Consider the following 16,343-nt stretch of genomic DNA (forward strand, 5'->3'; position numbering starts at 1 on the left):
CACACACACACACACACACACACACACAGCTCATGGAGGGACTGGATTAAAACAATGGCTTTTGGACATGACAGGACTGCTACAACCATGAACTCAAAGACCATGGTTGTCTGCGCAAGATCAAGCAAGTCAACATTCTAGTATGAAGTGTAAAGGGGTTCATGAGTCCATATATCTAACTGAGGGCCTATGGGCAGCTAATGGCATCATGGAAAGTAGGTTTACTCAAAGGATGTGGTAGGTCAACATACTCCAGTTCCCACATAGGAGGGCACATATTGGAGTGATTGATCATTAAAAAATAAATCAAAGAGGGCACTAAGTTGAGAAATTAGGGAGGGGTGAGTTGAAGGAGTTATGGGGGAAAGTGGTATGTATGTATTCAATTTTTACTGTTACTGATGTCTCAGAGTTAATAAGAAAAAAGTAAATCTATAAAAGTCCTAGGAGATGAGATGTATAACCTGTGAGGCCCAGGGATGGAGAAAGCCTTTGTCCAGGCAGTCATCCTCACCCGCCCCCAGCAGTACTCTTCAGATAAGTGTAGATAACAATGCAAATAACAACAACAAAGAGAACCCTGTCTCTTCCTCTTGGCCACCCTCATTTTGTAGGTACCCAGAAACAGGGTGAGTTCAAGGCCCAGATAATAAGAGAAGGTGAGATCAAGAGCAAGCATCTTGGCCAGGTTTCCAGAAGGATTTATCATGGCTGGGACCCACCCTGAACCACTTTGCTCTCCTTCCACAAAGATCAGACCTTGCTTATAAAGTATGCTTAAAAACAGGACAGCCAGCAAACAGAGAAGCCAAACAACTCAAGTAAAAAAAATAACCACATCCCTAAGCATAAGAACTTTAAGTCTTACTAATAATCAAAGAAATACAGATGAAAATAAAGATTCCATGACATTCTTCAACAAAAACTGCCCCAGCCTTTGGAAGACAATGTGATGCTGGGGATCAGGTACACAACTGTTTCTGAAAGGCAATTTAATGGGGGGCATTCATCAAAAGTCTTAAATTTTTATGCAACATAACTATTTATAAACACCTATTTTTATTTTATGTGTGTGTGCCTGCATGTATGCATGGGCACTGTGTACATGTCAGTACCTGCAGAGGCAAGAAGAGAACGTCAGATGCCCTGGAAATGGAATCACAGGTGGTTGAGAAGCACCTCATGTGTGAGCTGGGAACTGAACTCAGGTTCTCTGCATGAGCAGCAACCGTTCTTAAACACTGAGATGGTTCAGCCCCAAAACAGACACATTTTATAAGAATTAGTTCACATCAAACAGCTAAGTTGCAAGGAAGTTAGAACACTGGTTTGCAAAGTCTAAGCTACTGAGAAACATGAACAACACACACTGAGCCAGACGCATCAGGACATCGTCCATTTATTCAGTGGTGGGCTTCACTAAATACATGCTGTGGTAGTTAGTTTTTGACAGTTTGTTTTTAGAAAGGGTCCCTCCATGTAGTCCTAGCTGTCTTGGAACTCTCTAAGTATACCAAGTTGGGCTCAAACTCAAGAGATCTGCCTGCCTCTGCCTCCCAAGTGCTGGGGTTCAAGGCATACAACACCTCAGCCTTGTGATAGTTAGCTTTGTCAATTTTACACAGTTCAGAACCACCTGGAAAGAGAATTTCGGTGAAGACATTATCTAGATCAGGCTGGCCTTGGACATTTTATCTTGATTACATTATAGTATACCCACAGTGGGAAAAGTGAGCAGAGCACAAACAAGTGTGCCTTCTTTGCCCTCTGCTCCTAATTACGCACGTGATACAACCAATCCCCTCAGGTTCCTGTCCTGGTGATGTCTGGAACCTGGAGTGGTGAGCTAACACAAACACTTTCCCCTGGTTTGGTTTTTCAAAACAGGGTTTCTCTGCAAATCCCTGGCTATCCTAAAACTCAGAGATTTCACCTGGCTATGAATGTCAGTTTCTATGACGTGTTCTCTCACACTTGCTCTTTACGGCACTATGCTCTCCAGCATAATTGGCCATGAGGTTTATTCTTCTTAACGTTTTACTCTTATTGTGAACATTAATTTTGGAAAATTAGCAAGCAGCATCAATCTAACCCTGTAAAATAGCCCTTTGGAACTTTAACCAATAGAAATACCTGTGCAGGTGTCTCTGAGGAGAACCAAGAGGCGCCTGTATCTGAGAGTAATGTTGGGGATGGGTGGGGATTACTGCGTTTTTACACCTGTGTGCTACAAATTATTCACCTCATCTACTAGTGCTGCTCTTTATAGAATTTTTTCTTAACATTTTTATTAATTCTTTAAGCAACAAGTAACAGTAAAAGTATACTACATGCACACGCACACATACCATTTCCCCCCATAGCTCCTGTGCCTCCCAAGTGCTAGGATTAAAGGCGTGTACCATCACACCAGGCTTGCTTCTGGGTAATCCCCATAACCTATTTTCCCTATATACTCTATATAAAAGAACATTCAAAAACAGACAAGCAAGAATCCTGAGGTTTGCCTGGCAGTGCTCGCTGTGTCACACTACATAAGCCCACTGTGGTAACCTCAGCTCTGAACACAGTGTACTTTGTACTTACTGCACATGCCATCATGCCAACTCAACACCAACAAACACTGCCTGGAACACCGCAGGCTCAAGAACGCACATTTACTGCACATACAAACTTTTCTGTTCTTAGAGAAAGAATGGTTTAATTGCAGAAAACAATGACTCAGTCACTCCTCAGTAATAGTGTATCAGAATGTATTTTGCTTTATCTTATGTGCATGGGTGTTTTGCCTGGATGTGCAGCTACATACCACTGTTTGCCTGATGCCTCAGGAGGCCAGGAGAGAGGGGCTTTAGCATCCCCTGGACATGAGTTACAGGTGGTTGTAAGCCACCATTAAGGAAATGAAACCAGATTAAGTGGGGGCCGGCTATGGTGGTGCACACCTTTAATCCCAACACTTGGGAGGCAGAAGCAGGCAGAGTCCAGGACAGCCAAGGCTAACATAGAGAGCCCCATCTCGGTGGGAGGGTAGAGCAGAGCGGGGAGGAGAACCACCAAAAAAAAAATTACCAAGTTGAATTTTGGCTTGGGACTAGTATAGAATTTCCAAAACATCACCATACATACTTTTACCATTTTGCAGTATATATTTACACAAAGCAGCATTTTTCAGTACTGACAATTATAAAATCAAAATAGCAACTAGAAAAATCATTGAACATGCTCTATACCCTGCAGATTCAAACATTAAACATTAAAAGTTTGAATCTTATGTAAAAATAAACAAATACATTTATCTCATTCACAAGCAAATTAACTTTCATTTTAATAAATTTAATGATTATTAAATCATTTTAATAAATACTGCTGGCTCTAATTCCCTTCCGGACTCTGCAATCACTGAGAATGCAAAGATGAGGCGTAAAACAGAAAGTGCTATCAAGGCCCAGCATTGAGCACATGCTTGTAGTCTCAGTACTCAGAGGCAGGAGTTCAAGGGCAGCTTAGGCTACATAGTATGAACCTGTCAAAAAAAAAAAAACCACTACCTAGAAGAAGGGAAAAATCACTCAGAGACAATGAATATCATGTGGTAAGAAGCGAATACACCTATGCACATCTCCTATATTCTCTAAGGACACTATAAAACATAATTTTGCCACCTAAAAATATGGTGGATGATATACAAGCCTATCCTGGGGTACACAGGGCTCATACGCTGCAGGTTAGACACGATTATGCAAATCATCTCCAGATTACTTAGAGCAGACACAATGAAAATGCTAAATAGTTGTTATGCCATATTTCTTGCCATAAAGGCATGAAAAATTTTGCGTGTGGTACATACATATATAATTATATGGCCTATACGTTCCATGTGAGATATATTGGATCCATAGATGCGGGTCCATTGTACTCACTGGCCTCCACGCAGCTCCTGCCTGCTATGCTGGTTTATTCCCAATGCCCAAATCATTAACCAGACCCAAGAGAAAGAAAATATGTATGTGGCAAATAAAAAAGAAAAGGTAAGGCAAGTCTATTCCACAGGGCACAGCTGGTCACTTAGCCAATATTTTAGTCGACAATGGCTGTCATAAGCTTTCTTTTAGATCAGTTCCACTAAAGGGACACATTCTAACATAAAAGAAAGGATTACATGGCCATCTATTTGAGAAGTATTTGAATTACATCAGAGAGGTTTAGGTATCATAAGCTGGGAAACTAAGCAAGAAACACTCTCAAGTTTCACAGTGACCACAAAAACAGAGATGTCTTGCCTTTTTTCTGGAGGATTCTGAATCCGACGGAAAAAGAAAGAATGTCCCATCACCAACATGCACACTGAGATACACAGCTACTTACTAAAGCCCAGGACACAGGGCAAGAATGCCCAGCATCCATGGCTCACTACTCAGATGCTGCTGGCATCAGGATATTCTGGCAGGACACAGAAGACATGACAGCTCTTCTCTATCTGAAAAATTCCCTCTGGCCAGCCACATTTTCCTCCCATTTAGAGACAGCTGTCTATCAGCAACTGTCTGGGCCTTGTCTAAACCTCTACCTCACAACTCTACCACACACTCAAAACAGAGTATAAAATCATTCTCATGAGCAATGTTAAGTAAGCTAAGCAGTACCCCTAATGAATCTCCTACATTATATGCTTAAGAATGCTGAACTCTTTATAGTGTTGTTTTTAAATTTTTTCCCTATTTAAAGAATCCACATAAACCTGCTGGTCACAAGTATTCATCAGCAGAGGATGAACTTTCTCAGCATGGTTTTCATGTTCTGATGATGCTCTTTGGCCTTCCTCTTAATCTCAGGTGACACCAAATCCATGCTCCAAAGGTCCCTTTCTCCCCTGGCAGTGAATTATTCCCCTTTGCCAACTCTGTTTCCTTCTTGTCCCTAGTTGGGGATCTATAAGATCTCTTCCTGAGCCACATCATAAAATTGTCATTACACTATGTCATGTTGAGCTGTTGACTCCAAGATGGCTAGCAAACTGACCGATTCATTTGTGCCTCCCACCTGTACACCATCCTCTCTTGGGGTGCAGTCATTTGTGCTTATACCTTTGTTCCCTCCCTCAAGCCTGCTACTCTGCCACCTCTGTAAAGGATTCTCCACCAGGACACCTTCTCTGTAGATAATCTACCAAAGTGACAACCTTGTCTTGTCTCCTAACTCACTGTGAACAACCATATCTAGGGCACTAGCTCCTTTAGCCTCTACAAAGAAGCTGGGGGCAGGCGGGGGGGAAGAGGGGGTGACTTTGAATGACTTATAAACAAAAACAAGAACCGCAACTTATTTCCTTGCAAACAGACAGCCCTCCTTCCACTCAAGACCCTACCCTCACACCAGCTTTATAAAATATATCTTAACACAATTTTATTGGCACTTTGCCTGCACGTATGTCTGTATACTACACGCATGTCTGGTGCCTACAGAGGCCAGACAGAACAGGGCATCAGATCCCCTGGACCCCTAATGGTGCTGAAAATTAAAACCTGGTACTGAAGAAGAGTAGCCAATGCTCTTAGCTGCTGAGCCATGTCTCCACCCCAACTCCAAGATAATTCTTGTTTGGCCTCCAGTTTTGTTCATGTACTCCTACTTGCCCTTCATAAGAGTCACCATTCAAAAGTACTGGCTTCCGCCATTCCTACAAAAGCCAATGACTATTACCCTAAGGAAGCAACCTGTGGATCACAACCCCTTTGGGGTGATGTAACAACCCTTTCACAGGGTCACCTAAGATCACTGGAAAACACAAATATTCACATTACCAATCCTAGCAATAACAAAATTACAGTTATGAAGTAGCAACAAAAATAAATTTATTGGAGGGCACCACAACATAAGGAACTGTATTAAAGGGTTGCAGCATTAGGAAGGCTACCTCCCCAACTCCCATTGTCAACACCAGACAAAAACGATGGAGCCATGCAGGAAGAGAGAAAAAGAGTGCCCTGGCTCATGACTATGAGGCTTCAGTTGCCCCATGAAGAACTAACCTATGTAATTTGGTATCAGTGCCCCTAACCTGAACTGCTTGGTACCCAAAGTCAATCAACTGTCTCTTAAAAATTACCTCTTGTGCTGGCTAATTGTTTGTTAACTTTGACATAAGCCCAGGTCACTCTGAAAAGAAGGAACCTCAACTGAGAAAATGCCTCCTAAGATTGGCCTGTAGACAAGTCTGTGGGGGTATTTTCTTGATTAATGACTGATGTGGGAGGGTCCAGGCCACTGTGGGTGATGCCACCCTTAGGCGGGTGGACCTGAGTTGTTGTTGTTGTTGTTTTAAAGCACACTGAGCAAGCCACAAGGAATAAGCCAGTAAATATCATTCTTCCATGGTCTCTGCTTCAGTCCCAGACCCCAGGTTCCTGTCTTGAGTTCACGTCTTGGTTTGTCTCAGTAATGAAAAGTGGTGTGGAAATGTAAGCATTTGCCTTTTCTCCCTATATTGGCTTTGATCCTTTATCACAGAAATTCAAACCAAACAACTTTCAAAGTATATCAATTCCCCTCCACTCCAAAAAAGGGGAAAGCCATTAAGTTCAGGGTATCATAGTTTCCCTCTTTAATGTAACAGATCTAGTTTTTATAACAATGTTTTCTTGCTATGTGAAAATCTGTCATTTTAAGATACTAGATATAAAGGAGAAAATTCAAGATTACAAAACAGAGTCAAAGAACTGCAAATAAACTGGAAGCACAGGCAAGGAAGGCCATTGCCAGGGAACTCGGGGCTGCTAAACCATCTGAGTATAATTAAAAAGAACTTTACAAAAAGGAAGCCACAGGGCCAGGAACAAGTCAAACTCCCTGCTAATGATGGTGTTCTCAAGAAGCCACTGCAGGAATAAAGTAAAGAAATACATGCTGCAAAAGATGCCATGCAACCTGTACCTTGACCTCTTTATCAGACACTGAGGGCTTTCCCAGGTGCTGCTGTCTCATAGGCACATGGCCACCCTGTGCCTCCAGAATAAATAGTACAAGCAAAGGACCCAGCTTACTTCCCCAAAGCATCTATGGATCTTTTTCTAAAGTCCACATTAGCTTTTAAAACAAAGGTAGCCTGAGTGAGCACTACAGGTTCTGTAGACAAAACTGCTTTATTAGCTTACTATGATTCCCCCCCACCCCACCCCACCCCCGACAAGGTTTCTCTGTGTAGCCTTGGCTGTCTGGACTTGCTTTGTAGACCAGGCTGGCCTCGAACTCACAGCGATCCGCCTGCCTCTGCCTCCCGAGTGCTGGGATTACCCGGCTTAGTTTACTATGGTTTTGAGGGGGTTGAAGAAAATGCGGTTGACTGAATTTCTCCAAGATTCCAGAAAATAAGCAAAAGAATGGGATACACTGCTATTGCTCCTCCTGACCATTCTTCAAAGCAGGGACAGCTGTACCTAAAGGAACAAATCCTGTCAGTGCCTGAAGATGTTAGATTGTAACGATAAGAACAAATGAAGGGCTACAGGTAGTGTGAGTGGCCAGGGTTCTGGCCAGATATTACCAAAGCTCCAGGAGGCCCTGGAAGAGAACCGTGGTCACTGCTAAGATCCCTGCTATAGTCCTGAAAGGGGAAGGCAAGGCCCTCTCCCTAGTCCCTCTGTGCAACCCTTGGCCACCACACCTAACAAGTTTAGGACTCCAGCTAGCAGAGGACGCTGGAATACGGGAATTTTTGTCACTCTGTAGTAGTAGTGGAGATGGAAAGACAAGAAGCCAGAGGGGGGTGGGGGTGGGGCGGGGGCGCAGGGGATTTTTGTTTTGTTTTGGTTTTTGTTTTTTGAGACAGGGTTTCTCTGTACAGTCCTGGCTGCCCTAGACTCGCTTTGTAGACCAGACTGGCCTCAAACTCACAGTGATCCACCTGCCAGAGAAAAAAATTTTAAAGGGAAGGGAGGAAAACATTAGGTTAGGGATTTCCCTGTGTATAAAGCATAGAACACCATGGAAAAAGACAATATTTTCACTGGAGTCTAAATGTGTGCCTAGCTACCAAGCAGGCACAGGCAATGCAGCTAGTCCTGGAGATCACACCACTGTCTTCTCAGGGAGAACTGAAAACAAAACACGAGAGGGTCCAAGATCCTAGAGACTAATTGCTCCCATAACCCTGGCAACCAAAAACTACTGAAAGGAAGGTTAGCAGACTAAGAGAGCTAAGGGGATTGTCCTAAGAAGAAAGAAGAGAAAATCATCAGTAGTTTTGAAAACATGCAGGTTTTACTGTTTAAAAAAAGGGGGTGAGGGTGGGTGGGGGGGTTAACGGTTATAGCCTCTTGCCAAGGTATCTTACTGTTCCCATTTTCTGATTGTACACTAGTGGAGAAAAGCCCTCAACACTTGCCTCGGAACATTTGCACACTGTAAACACTGTCACTCTTTCTGGTACATACTAAGGTTAGAGAAGATCTTAGGGGGCAGGGAGAGGGGAGTGACGCTAAATATACCACAATTCTTTGTGCTAGTATTTCAAAATGAGAAGCTTTTAATGCTAAGAGGCAACTTTCCAAAGAGCACGGTCAGTTTTGACTAAGACTTGCCAAATGACTACCTTAGAAGCGCATGGAAGTGTGTGGGCCCTGTCGCCGACCATCACCTGCCCACCTGCCTACCATGTCCTCAGCAGCTGAGATGCACCACTAGGGACTGGGGACACTAGCCTCAATGCTCTAAATCAACAGGCTTGCTGGGGCATAGAGTCCATGGATAATGCTTGTTATAGCTGGGAACTCTTAAGAATGAAGATATGATATCATCTATCAAGTCCTATCTAACACCTGTCTCATCAGCACAACATAATTCTTATAATAGCTTTTGTTTAACTGTAACATAAATCAAGCTTCTACTGACAGCTTCAACCCACTAACAAACAGCAAGATGACCCAGTCTTAATGATATTCAGAATTTTGGAAAGGGTAAAATAATTTACATGCATAACTCTCTCCATCTACAAAGGGAATCTGGGAGGAGCTGCTAAATCAACCTTCCCTATCACTCTTGTTGCTAGCTCATGACAGAAAACGATAAGCTCGTTTAGAGAGCTGTTCTTAGGATGCAGGTTATGTTTCTAGCACCATGGCACACTCTCAGATACAACTCTTCACTGCAAGCACCATAAAATCCATATGCCAAAGCACCCACCAACACCCAAAGCACAAAAATCCAAAGGCTACTTACCATATTTGGCACATTGGTGACTGAAGTATTCTTGATATCTGTAGGAAAAGCGGGCAAACTATTGACCATGCTCTGTTTGCTGGATAACTGGGGGTTCACTCCAGCGGCTCCCATCTGCTGCCCTCCAGTTTGACTAAAGGGTTGTCCAAATGGACTTGAGTTACCAGTCATTCCCATCTGAAACAAAACAGGAACAATCATCCGCGGTGAATGACACAATCATACATGAAAAAACAGACAACAGAATTGCTTGGCTGACCCACTGATGCCTTGCACAGAAGGCTAATGAAGTGGCATAAGAGACTAGATTGCCCCTGTCCTACAAGGGGCAGCAGCACCCCACAAGAGGCAGCAGTTTTCTCCCCTCCCCCTTGACCAAAGGCCTGCCCAGCACAGCCAGTCCTAGACAGCATAGGGAGGAATCTTTAATTACTCCACAGTGCTTTATTTCTCTCAGGTTCATCAGATATTAACTAAGTTTCAACTAGTTCAAGATGCAGAGTAGAAATACTAGCAATGAAAGGATAAAATACGTGGACTCTCCAGCATTAAAATGATCCAGCAAGGCAGGCAGTAGCTAATGAGGAGAGTGAAAACTGAAGAAGGTATACCAACCGCCAAGCTCCCAACAGTGGTGTACCACTCGTTATTACACACGCTGAACATTTTCCCTAATGAGCTTTTTCTTTTAAACCAAAGTGAAATAAACTAACAACACGGTAGATTAAGGTAAAGTCAGGAAGGAGGGACTCCCGCCTCTCCCTCCAGAGGCCAGCCATACACAGAGCTAGTTTGCTCAGGTACAGCTAGCTCCAAACTCCTTGAGTAGATATGGAAATCCCCAAACAGTGCCCAAATGAGCTCCCTGTTGTCTAATGCTTGCTCTGCATGTCTGGCATCATATTGTGTTTGATGTTTGGACTGGGAAGAACAGTCTTGAGCAGGGAAGACCTCCAGGGAACAAAGTTACACGCGAAGAACTACTAGTAAGCTGGGGTATGGCTCCATGGGAAAGACTTGCACTAAATGTTCTAAGTCACAGGTTTCATCTCCAACAATACACACGGGTAAGTTCTATCTAAGAAATCACTATCAGACTCAGCTGGTAACCATCATGCCAATAAACTCACTCTATCACATACAGTCCTTCTGTGGACTTTTAATCTCTTGACTCCAAGGTGAGGGTCACTAGATCACATCATTCCCTTTAGTTCTAAAGCTCTAGGTTACAAACTAATCCACATGTAACACTAGCTCCAACTAACTCTCTTCTGCTGAAATGCCTATATGCCCCAAAATACCAAATGTCTATATGCCAAAAGCCAGTGTGACTAAATGTCAATAACGCATATATGGGGGGGGGGGACCATACGACATGTAGAAGTGCTAGCTATGTGCACCTGAGTTTTCTCATCTTTCTGAGAATGAATACATTTTAGCTGTGTCCTTTGTACTAGGTACTCAGTGTGAGTGACATGAAACACAAATCTTTCATCAAATCCAGGAATGAGGCTCAAACCTGAGTGCATGAGACTTAAAATCAAGGCAGAAGCTAGGTGAGTCTACAAAGGGCATTCCTAACCCTAACAAGACTCCTTCAACTGTAATCTGACACTCAGAAAACAAACCGGATTGTCTGTCCACAGTGCAACACACTATGTTAATCCATGTAGCAGCCATTACTCAGAATCCGTTTTATTACATAATTCAGGCCATTAAAGGCTTGGTGGAAAGTGCTTTATAGCTGGGCTATCTTACAGGCCCCGGGTCCTGTTCTTAAAGGCCTAGAATTTGAAAAACAATAACAAAAAACTCACAAAGACAAAACTCCCAGTTTCTAAATTTCTTTATTTTGAACCAAACATTTCAGAGTACATGTATTCACTCAGCCACAATCAATCCACCCTCACTGTTCACCAGTATCTACTATAAGCCAAGCCCCCTTGAGAATGGCTAGAAAGGCCTTGTTCTCCCTATTCTCTGAGGAACATGCTCCTTATATACGTGGACTTAACAAACAAAAATAAAAATCAGTGTTGGCTGAAAGCTTCCAGCCTAATTAGAATACAGTGCCAAGAACTACAGCAGGTGGCGTGTGAGGTAGAGTGGAGAGCCTGTGCTACCATACACCCCTGCACTGAACACAGAGACCACAAATGCCAGGACAGTAAACTTCCCAAGTGCTCTCTATGGTTCAGAAAGTATACCTGGCCTGTTCTCTGAAAACATACATACTGTTTCTGACCCTGCAAATATTCCTGACAGCATTCCAAAACCCCCCCTGCCAAGGTGAACAGTCAGGTGTGTGCCTGGTCAAGTAGGTGGATATCTGCCTGATTAGACTCTGGGCACTCTCTAACTGCCTGGTTTTAAGGGCAATATCATGTTTGGAAACACACTGATAAGTTCCTTTTAAAAAAACGTCTTTTCTTTCTCCTCCCATTACCACCACCACCACTTTCTCTCCTTCTACTTTTGGTTATGAACCTAGTTTTTAATGGCTAAGCCAACTCTCTAGTCCAATTTTTGTTTTGTTTTGACAGGCTCACTCCATGTAGCCTTGACTGTCCTGGAACTCACTTCGTAAACCAGGCTGTATTCAAACACAGAGATCTACTTGCCTCTGCTCCCTGAGTGCTGGGATTAAAAGAAGGGGCCAAAAGTACCAGGCCTTCTTTCGCTTTTTAAACCACTAAAATATAGTTTTCCTGTGTTGCCTTGGCTGGTTTTGAACTCATGATCCTCATGTACACTGCCACCCTCAGCTTTCTTCAAGAAATTATTTTTCATCTTTTCTCCTTGACAAGTTGGCAGTTTCAACATGGCTTTAATTTCCAAAAGTTAAGAATGATAGACAAAGCCTAAGGAACTCATTATACATTTTGAGAGCTAAAAGCAAAAGTCCTCTCCTGAGTTATAACAAAAAGAAATCCGAACTAATTAAGGAGGCCAGGAACTTGAGTATCTGGTGCCACACCCATTTCCAGTCAAATCAGAGTTAGTAGTTAAGGCCAACAAAGTGGACGTAAGCCTCCAAAGGGCTACCACAGCTCATCTCAAGTGGACTGTCCCACCTTAAAAGGAGTGATAGATCAGATAGAAATAAATGGTCAAAGATTTAGGTAAAAGCCATTCATTTTTAGATTGTCTAGATTTCAGGATTCCTCATTCTGCATCTATTTTCTGTTGATCAAATCAAGTCTATGCTAATGCACTGTTTAAAACCAGTGTCCAAGGGGCTGGAGAGATGGCTTAGTGGTTAAGAGCACTGACTGCTATTCCAGAGGACCAGGTTTCACGTCCCAGTCCCACATGGCAGCTCCCAACTGTCTGTAACTCTAAGATCTGACACTCTCACACAGATACACGTGTAGTCAAAACACCAATGCACATAAAATAAAAATAAGTAAATGTTTTTAAAAAACAAACCAGCCAGGCATGGTGGTACACACCTTTAATCCCAGCACTTGGGAGGTAGAGGCAGGTGGATCACTGTGAGTTCAAGGCCAGCCTGGTCTACAAAAGTGAGTCCAGGATAGCCACGACTGTTAACACAGAGAAACCTTGTCTCAAAAAAAAACTTAAAAAAAAAAAAAAAAGAAAAGAAAAGACAATATATTTAAGATGTCTAAATCCAGTTAATAACTAAATCCCTTTTAACTCCCTATGTTTCTTATTAACAATAATATGCTCATCAACTCAATTGAAGTTTTATCAGATTTAGTTTAAATCTGCTACTGAAACTGAGTAAAATCCAAAGCAGAAAGGAACTTTCGGTGATGGTAAATTTATTTGTCAACAAAATAAAACTTGTAGAATATTGATATTCTCCCCATTCACCAGTACCCAGCGCAGTAAAATGTGCTTTTACTCTGTCCTTCCAAACAGAGCCCCTTCAAGTACTTAATTTAAGTCCAATCTCAGAAAACAGAAGAGTCAATTACAATGGCATCTATTAATTAATGTTTCACAGTTTCATCCTTTTGCCATGAAAAAGATGCTGTGACCATGTATGCCCAACAGTCGTTCAAGAATCTGCTTATCTGGTAATGTCTCTCTTTACTAAGAGAATAAAATTTTGTAAACTGCAGCCCCCAGGAGAATGAGCACAACAGCTAAGGCGAGACATCCAAGAGCTAGACATGAGTCTGCACCGCCGAGGTAGGAGACCCAGTGAGGGAAGAATGTTTACGCCAAGGAGAACACCCACACAAACTCTGCTCACCGACACAGGGGTACTTGTGGCAAACTGGCAATTATCCAGCCGACAGGCAAAAGCTGCTCAGGTCCTGGGCTACACAACATAATCAACTGACTGTGCCCAACACAACGGAAGGAAGGACAAGCTATGCTTCTTCCACACTGACACAGGAATGATACCATCACAGAGATGGAAAACAGTGAGCACTATTCAACTCCAGAGTTGCCTGCCACATCAGTACCTATGCTAATCCACACTGAGTCTGACTTGGGCACAAAACCAGGTCTTGCCTCCCACAAACATTTGTCTTATGTTGAAGGTGTTTAGCGTTTGAAAGGGAATAAATGACCATTCCAAGACATTACCACCTTAAGAGTCTCCAGGAACATAAGCTTGTGTTACACCTAAAAAAGTAAGTCACTGCAGCCAGGGCACAACAGCACATCTGCGGGCACCAGGAGAAGCAACTGTCCTCTTTCTACCTTCTAAACTTTGGAGACAGGGCTGGGAAGATGATTCAGCTGGTCAAGTGCTGACTCCACAAGCACTGGGGACCTGAGTTTAGCTACATGTAAGCCACACCAACACATACATATACCATGGACATAAGCAATTAATAATAGTATAAAATAGAGCCGGGCAGTGGTGACGCACGCCTTTAAAGCCAGCACTCGGGAGGCAGAGGCAGGCGGATCGCTGTGAGTTCGAGGCCACCCTGGTCTACAAAGTTGAGTCCAGGACAGCCAAGGCTACAGAGAGAGACCCTGTCTCAAAAAAACAAAAACAAAACAAAATAAAAAAAATAGTATAAAAATAATAAACTTTCAAGATTCTCAGTAACTAGCTAGTACCCAACTAGCAGTTCACTTGGTCACACTAAAAAAGTTGAAGCACTTTAGAGTTAATTTTTACAGGATGGCAGTTTTGTTTGATCACAATATAGTCTAGGGCCATACATACGATGAATGCTCTCTGCCTTACTTTTTTTTTTTTTTTTTTTTCTTTTCCCTGCCTTACTTCTGATGCCAACAAACTTTTTGGGCTTTGGTCCAAGACCACCTTATCTCCTAACCTAGACACACTCTCTGCAAACAAACAAACAAACCTGGGTACCAAAATATTAACCTCTGGGCACAAAAAGCCCATTGAGTTTGTTTTAATGGGGGAACAAATACTATTTTCTACTTGTAATGATACAACAGCTATCAAAATATTAATAAAACAAGCTCCAGGATCCAAAAGAGCAGAAAGATTCTCTCCACTGCACCAATCAAGAGACCATCCTAGCTCTTCTTGGAGTTATTCACCTTCCTCTCCTAACACATCAAGCAAGATGTCTCAACCATCAAAAAGGTAAACCACAAAAACACTCAACCTAGAGTTCTTAAGGCACAATGGCACTAATATTGAAAAGGCAATGAGGTAGTCCACTGCCAAAGAGGCCCCTCCCCAGGGCAGACTTCACAAGAGTGTACGCCATAGCTCTACCTTCTTGCTCCTCTGTAGAATGGGAGCACAGTGAGGCATTTACTGCACATAGACACCAGTCATAGCTCGCCTCCCAGAAGAACTCCCACACTCCACTAGGCTGAAACAATGGGCAGGAACAACCTGAGCCATCAGTAGGAATAGGACAGAGGAGTTGAGTGTTGACATCTGCTTTCTGTGGTGGTGTTTTGCTTTTTTGTCTGTCTGGTTTTTTGAGGGAACAGATACATTATTAGATTCTCAAAGGAGATCAGGTCAATAGGATTCCCAAGAGCTCCTCAAAATGAATGCTCCTTGCTCATGAGAAAATGAACTCAAGCTAACGCAATACTCAGTGCATAACAAGCTTGTCTCTACCCTCAACCGTATACCTCATGTAAGAGTTTTACTGTACAGATAACTACTCGTGAAGCCAACTATGCTGTAATAAACGGTCATCTCCAGGTGACCACTCAAAATAAATACTCAAAGGAGAGTCCAACTCCAGTGATACATCAGACAGTTATGTCCAAAGCTACACATCTGATGACCATGTGGTCAGCAAGAGGAAGGAAGGCAAGGAGACATATGCTGCCATGAAGGAGCTCACAAAAACTCAGCAGGGCCATATGGAATGCTTCCTGTGACAAGTGCTAAGTATGATACAATTTCAGTGAAGACTACAAGTTTTTTTTTTTCAAAAGTGGACTTCAGTTTTCCTCATAATTTTATATACACTTAAAACCAGATAGCAGAGCACTTGGAGGAAGTGTGACCAGAAAACATACTTAGAAAAACCAAGTATGGCATTCAAATAAGCTACCTATTGCTTCATAGACAAGCTTTCCTAGAAAGCTCAGGAACATCACAGATCAGCTCAAGATCTCACTTGAAGTGCCCTGTGTCCAATCCAGAGACACTGTCCTACACAATGAGGCCTGTCACTTCTTCACCGCTGCGTCCTCTACGCACACCAGATTGAAATGAGTACCGCTAGACAGAGACACTGGCTCTCTCCACAAAAGATCTGACAAACTACAGCCAGTAGGACAGTGGCAATGTAATGCTTGATTTAAGAGGCACAACAAATCTTATTAGCACACACCCACAAGTAAGATGTCATTTACAGAGGCAGCCAAATCTGTAAGCTTTGGGTATTAGTTTGGTCTGGATGGTAGCTTCTGCCACTTGCTATCTATATGACCTTCCTTAGGATATTTACTTAAAACTTTCTATGCTCTGGTATACAATGAAGATGAAAACACCTCCTCTAAGGGGTCTGTGAGCATTTAAAAAAAAAAAGCCAAATCACATTCATGAAGAATTCCAAATCAGAGCTACTATACAGAAAGTCCACGAATGTTGGCTACTTCTACCTTCACGGTTTTTCTGAGGCTTTGGGGTCAAACTACAGGAAATATGGTTTATTTCCAGGGCTTACCTACACTAATGCTGAAGT

The 16,343-nt window shown here is 42.6% G+C and overlaps 1 protein-coding gene across 7 annotated transcripts in view; it reads right to left on the reverse strand.

Annotated features, from left to right (window-relative positions):
* Nucleotides 1-16,343, reverse strand: part of CREBBP (CREB binding lysine acetyltransferase) — a 149,559-nt gene that overhangs the window by 60,518 nt on the left and 72,698 nt on the right. For all 7 annotated transcript variants that reach the window (XM_084761923.1, XM_084761928.1, XM_084761927.1 and 4 more), the window contains one exon: nt 9,217-9,393. In XM_084761923.1, the coding sequence (XP_084618049.1) occupies nt 9,217-9,393 (177 nt within the window). The remainder of the gene's footprint in view (nt 1-9,216; nt 9,394-16,343) is intronic.

The sequence above is a fragment of the Acomys minous genome (assembly GCF_964271855.1).
Source record: "Acomys minous genome assembly, chromosome: 16".
NCBI lineage: Eukaryota > Metazoa > Chordata > Mammalia > Rodentia > Muridae > Acomys > Acomys minous.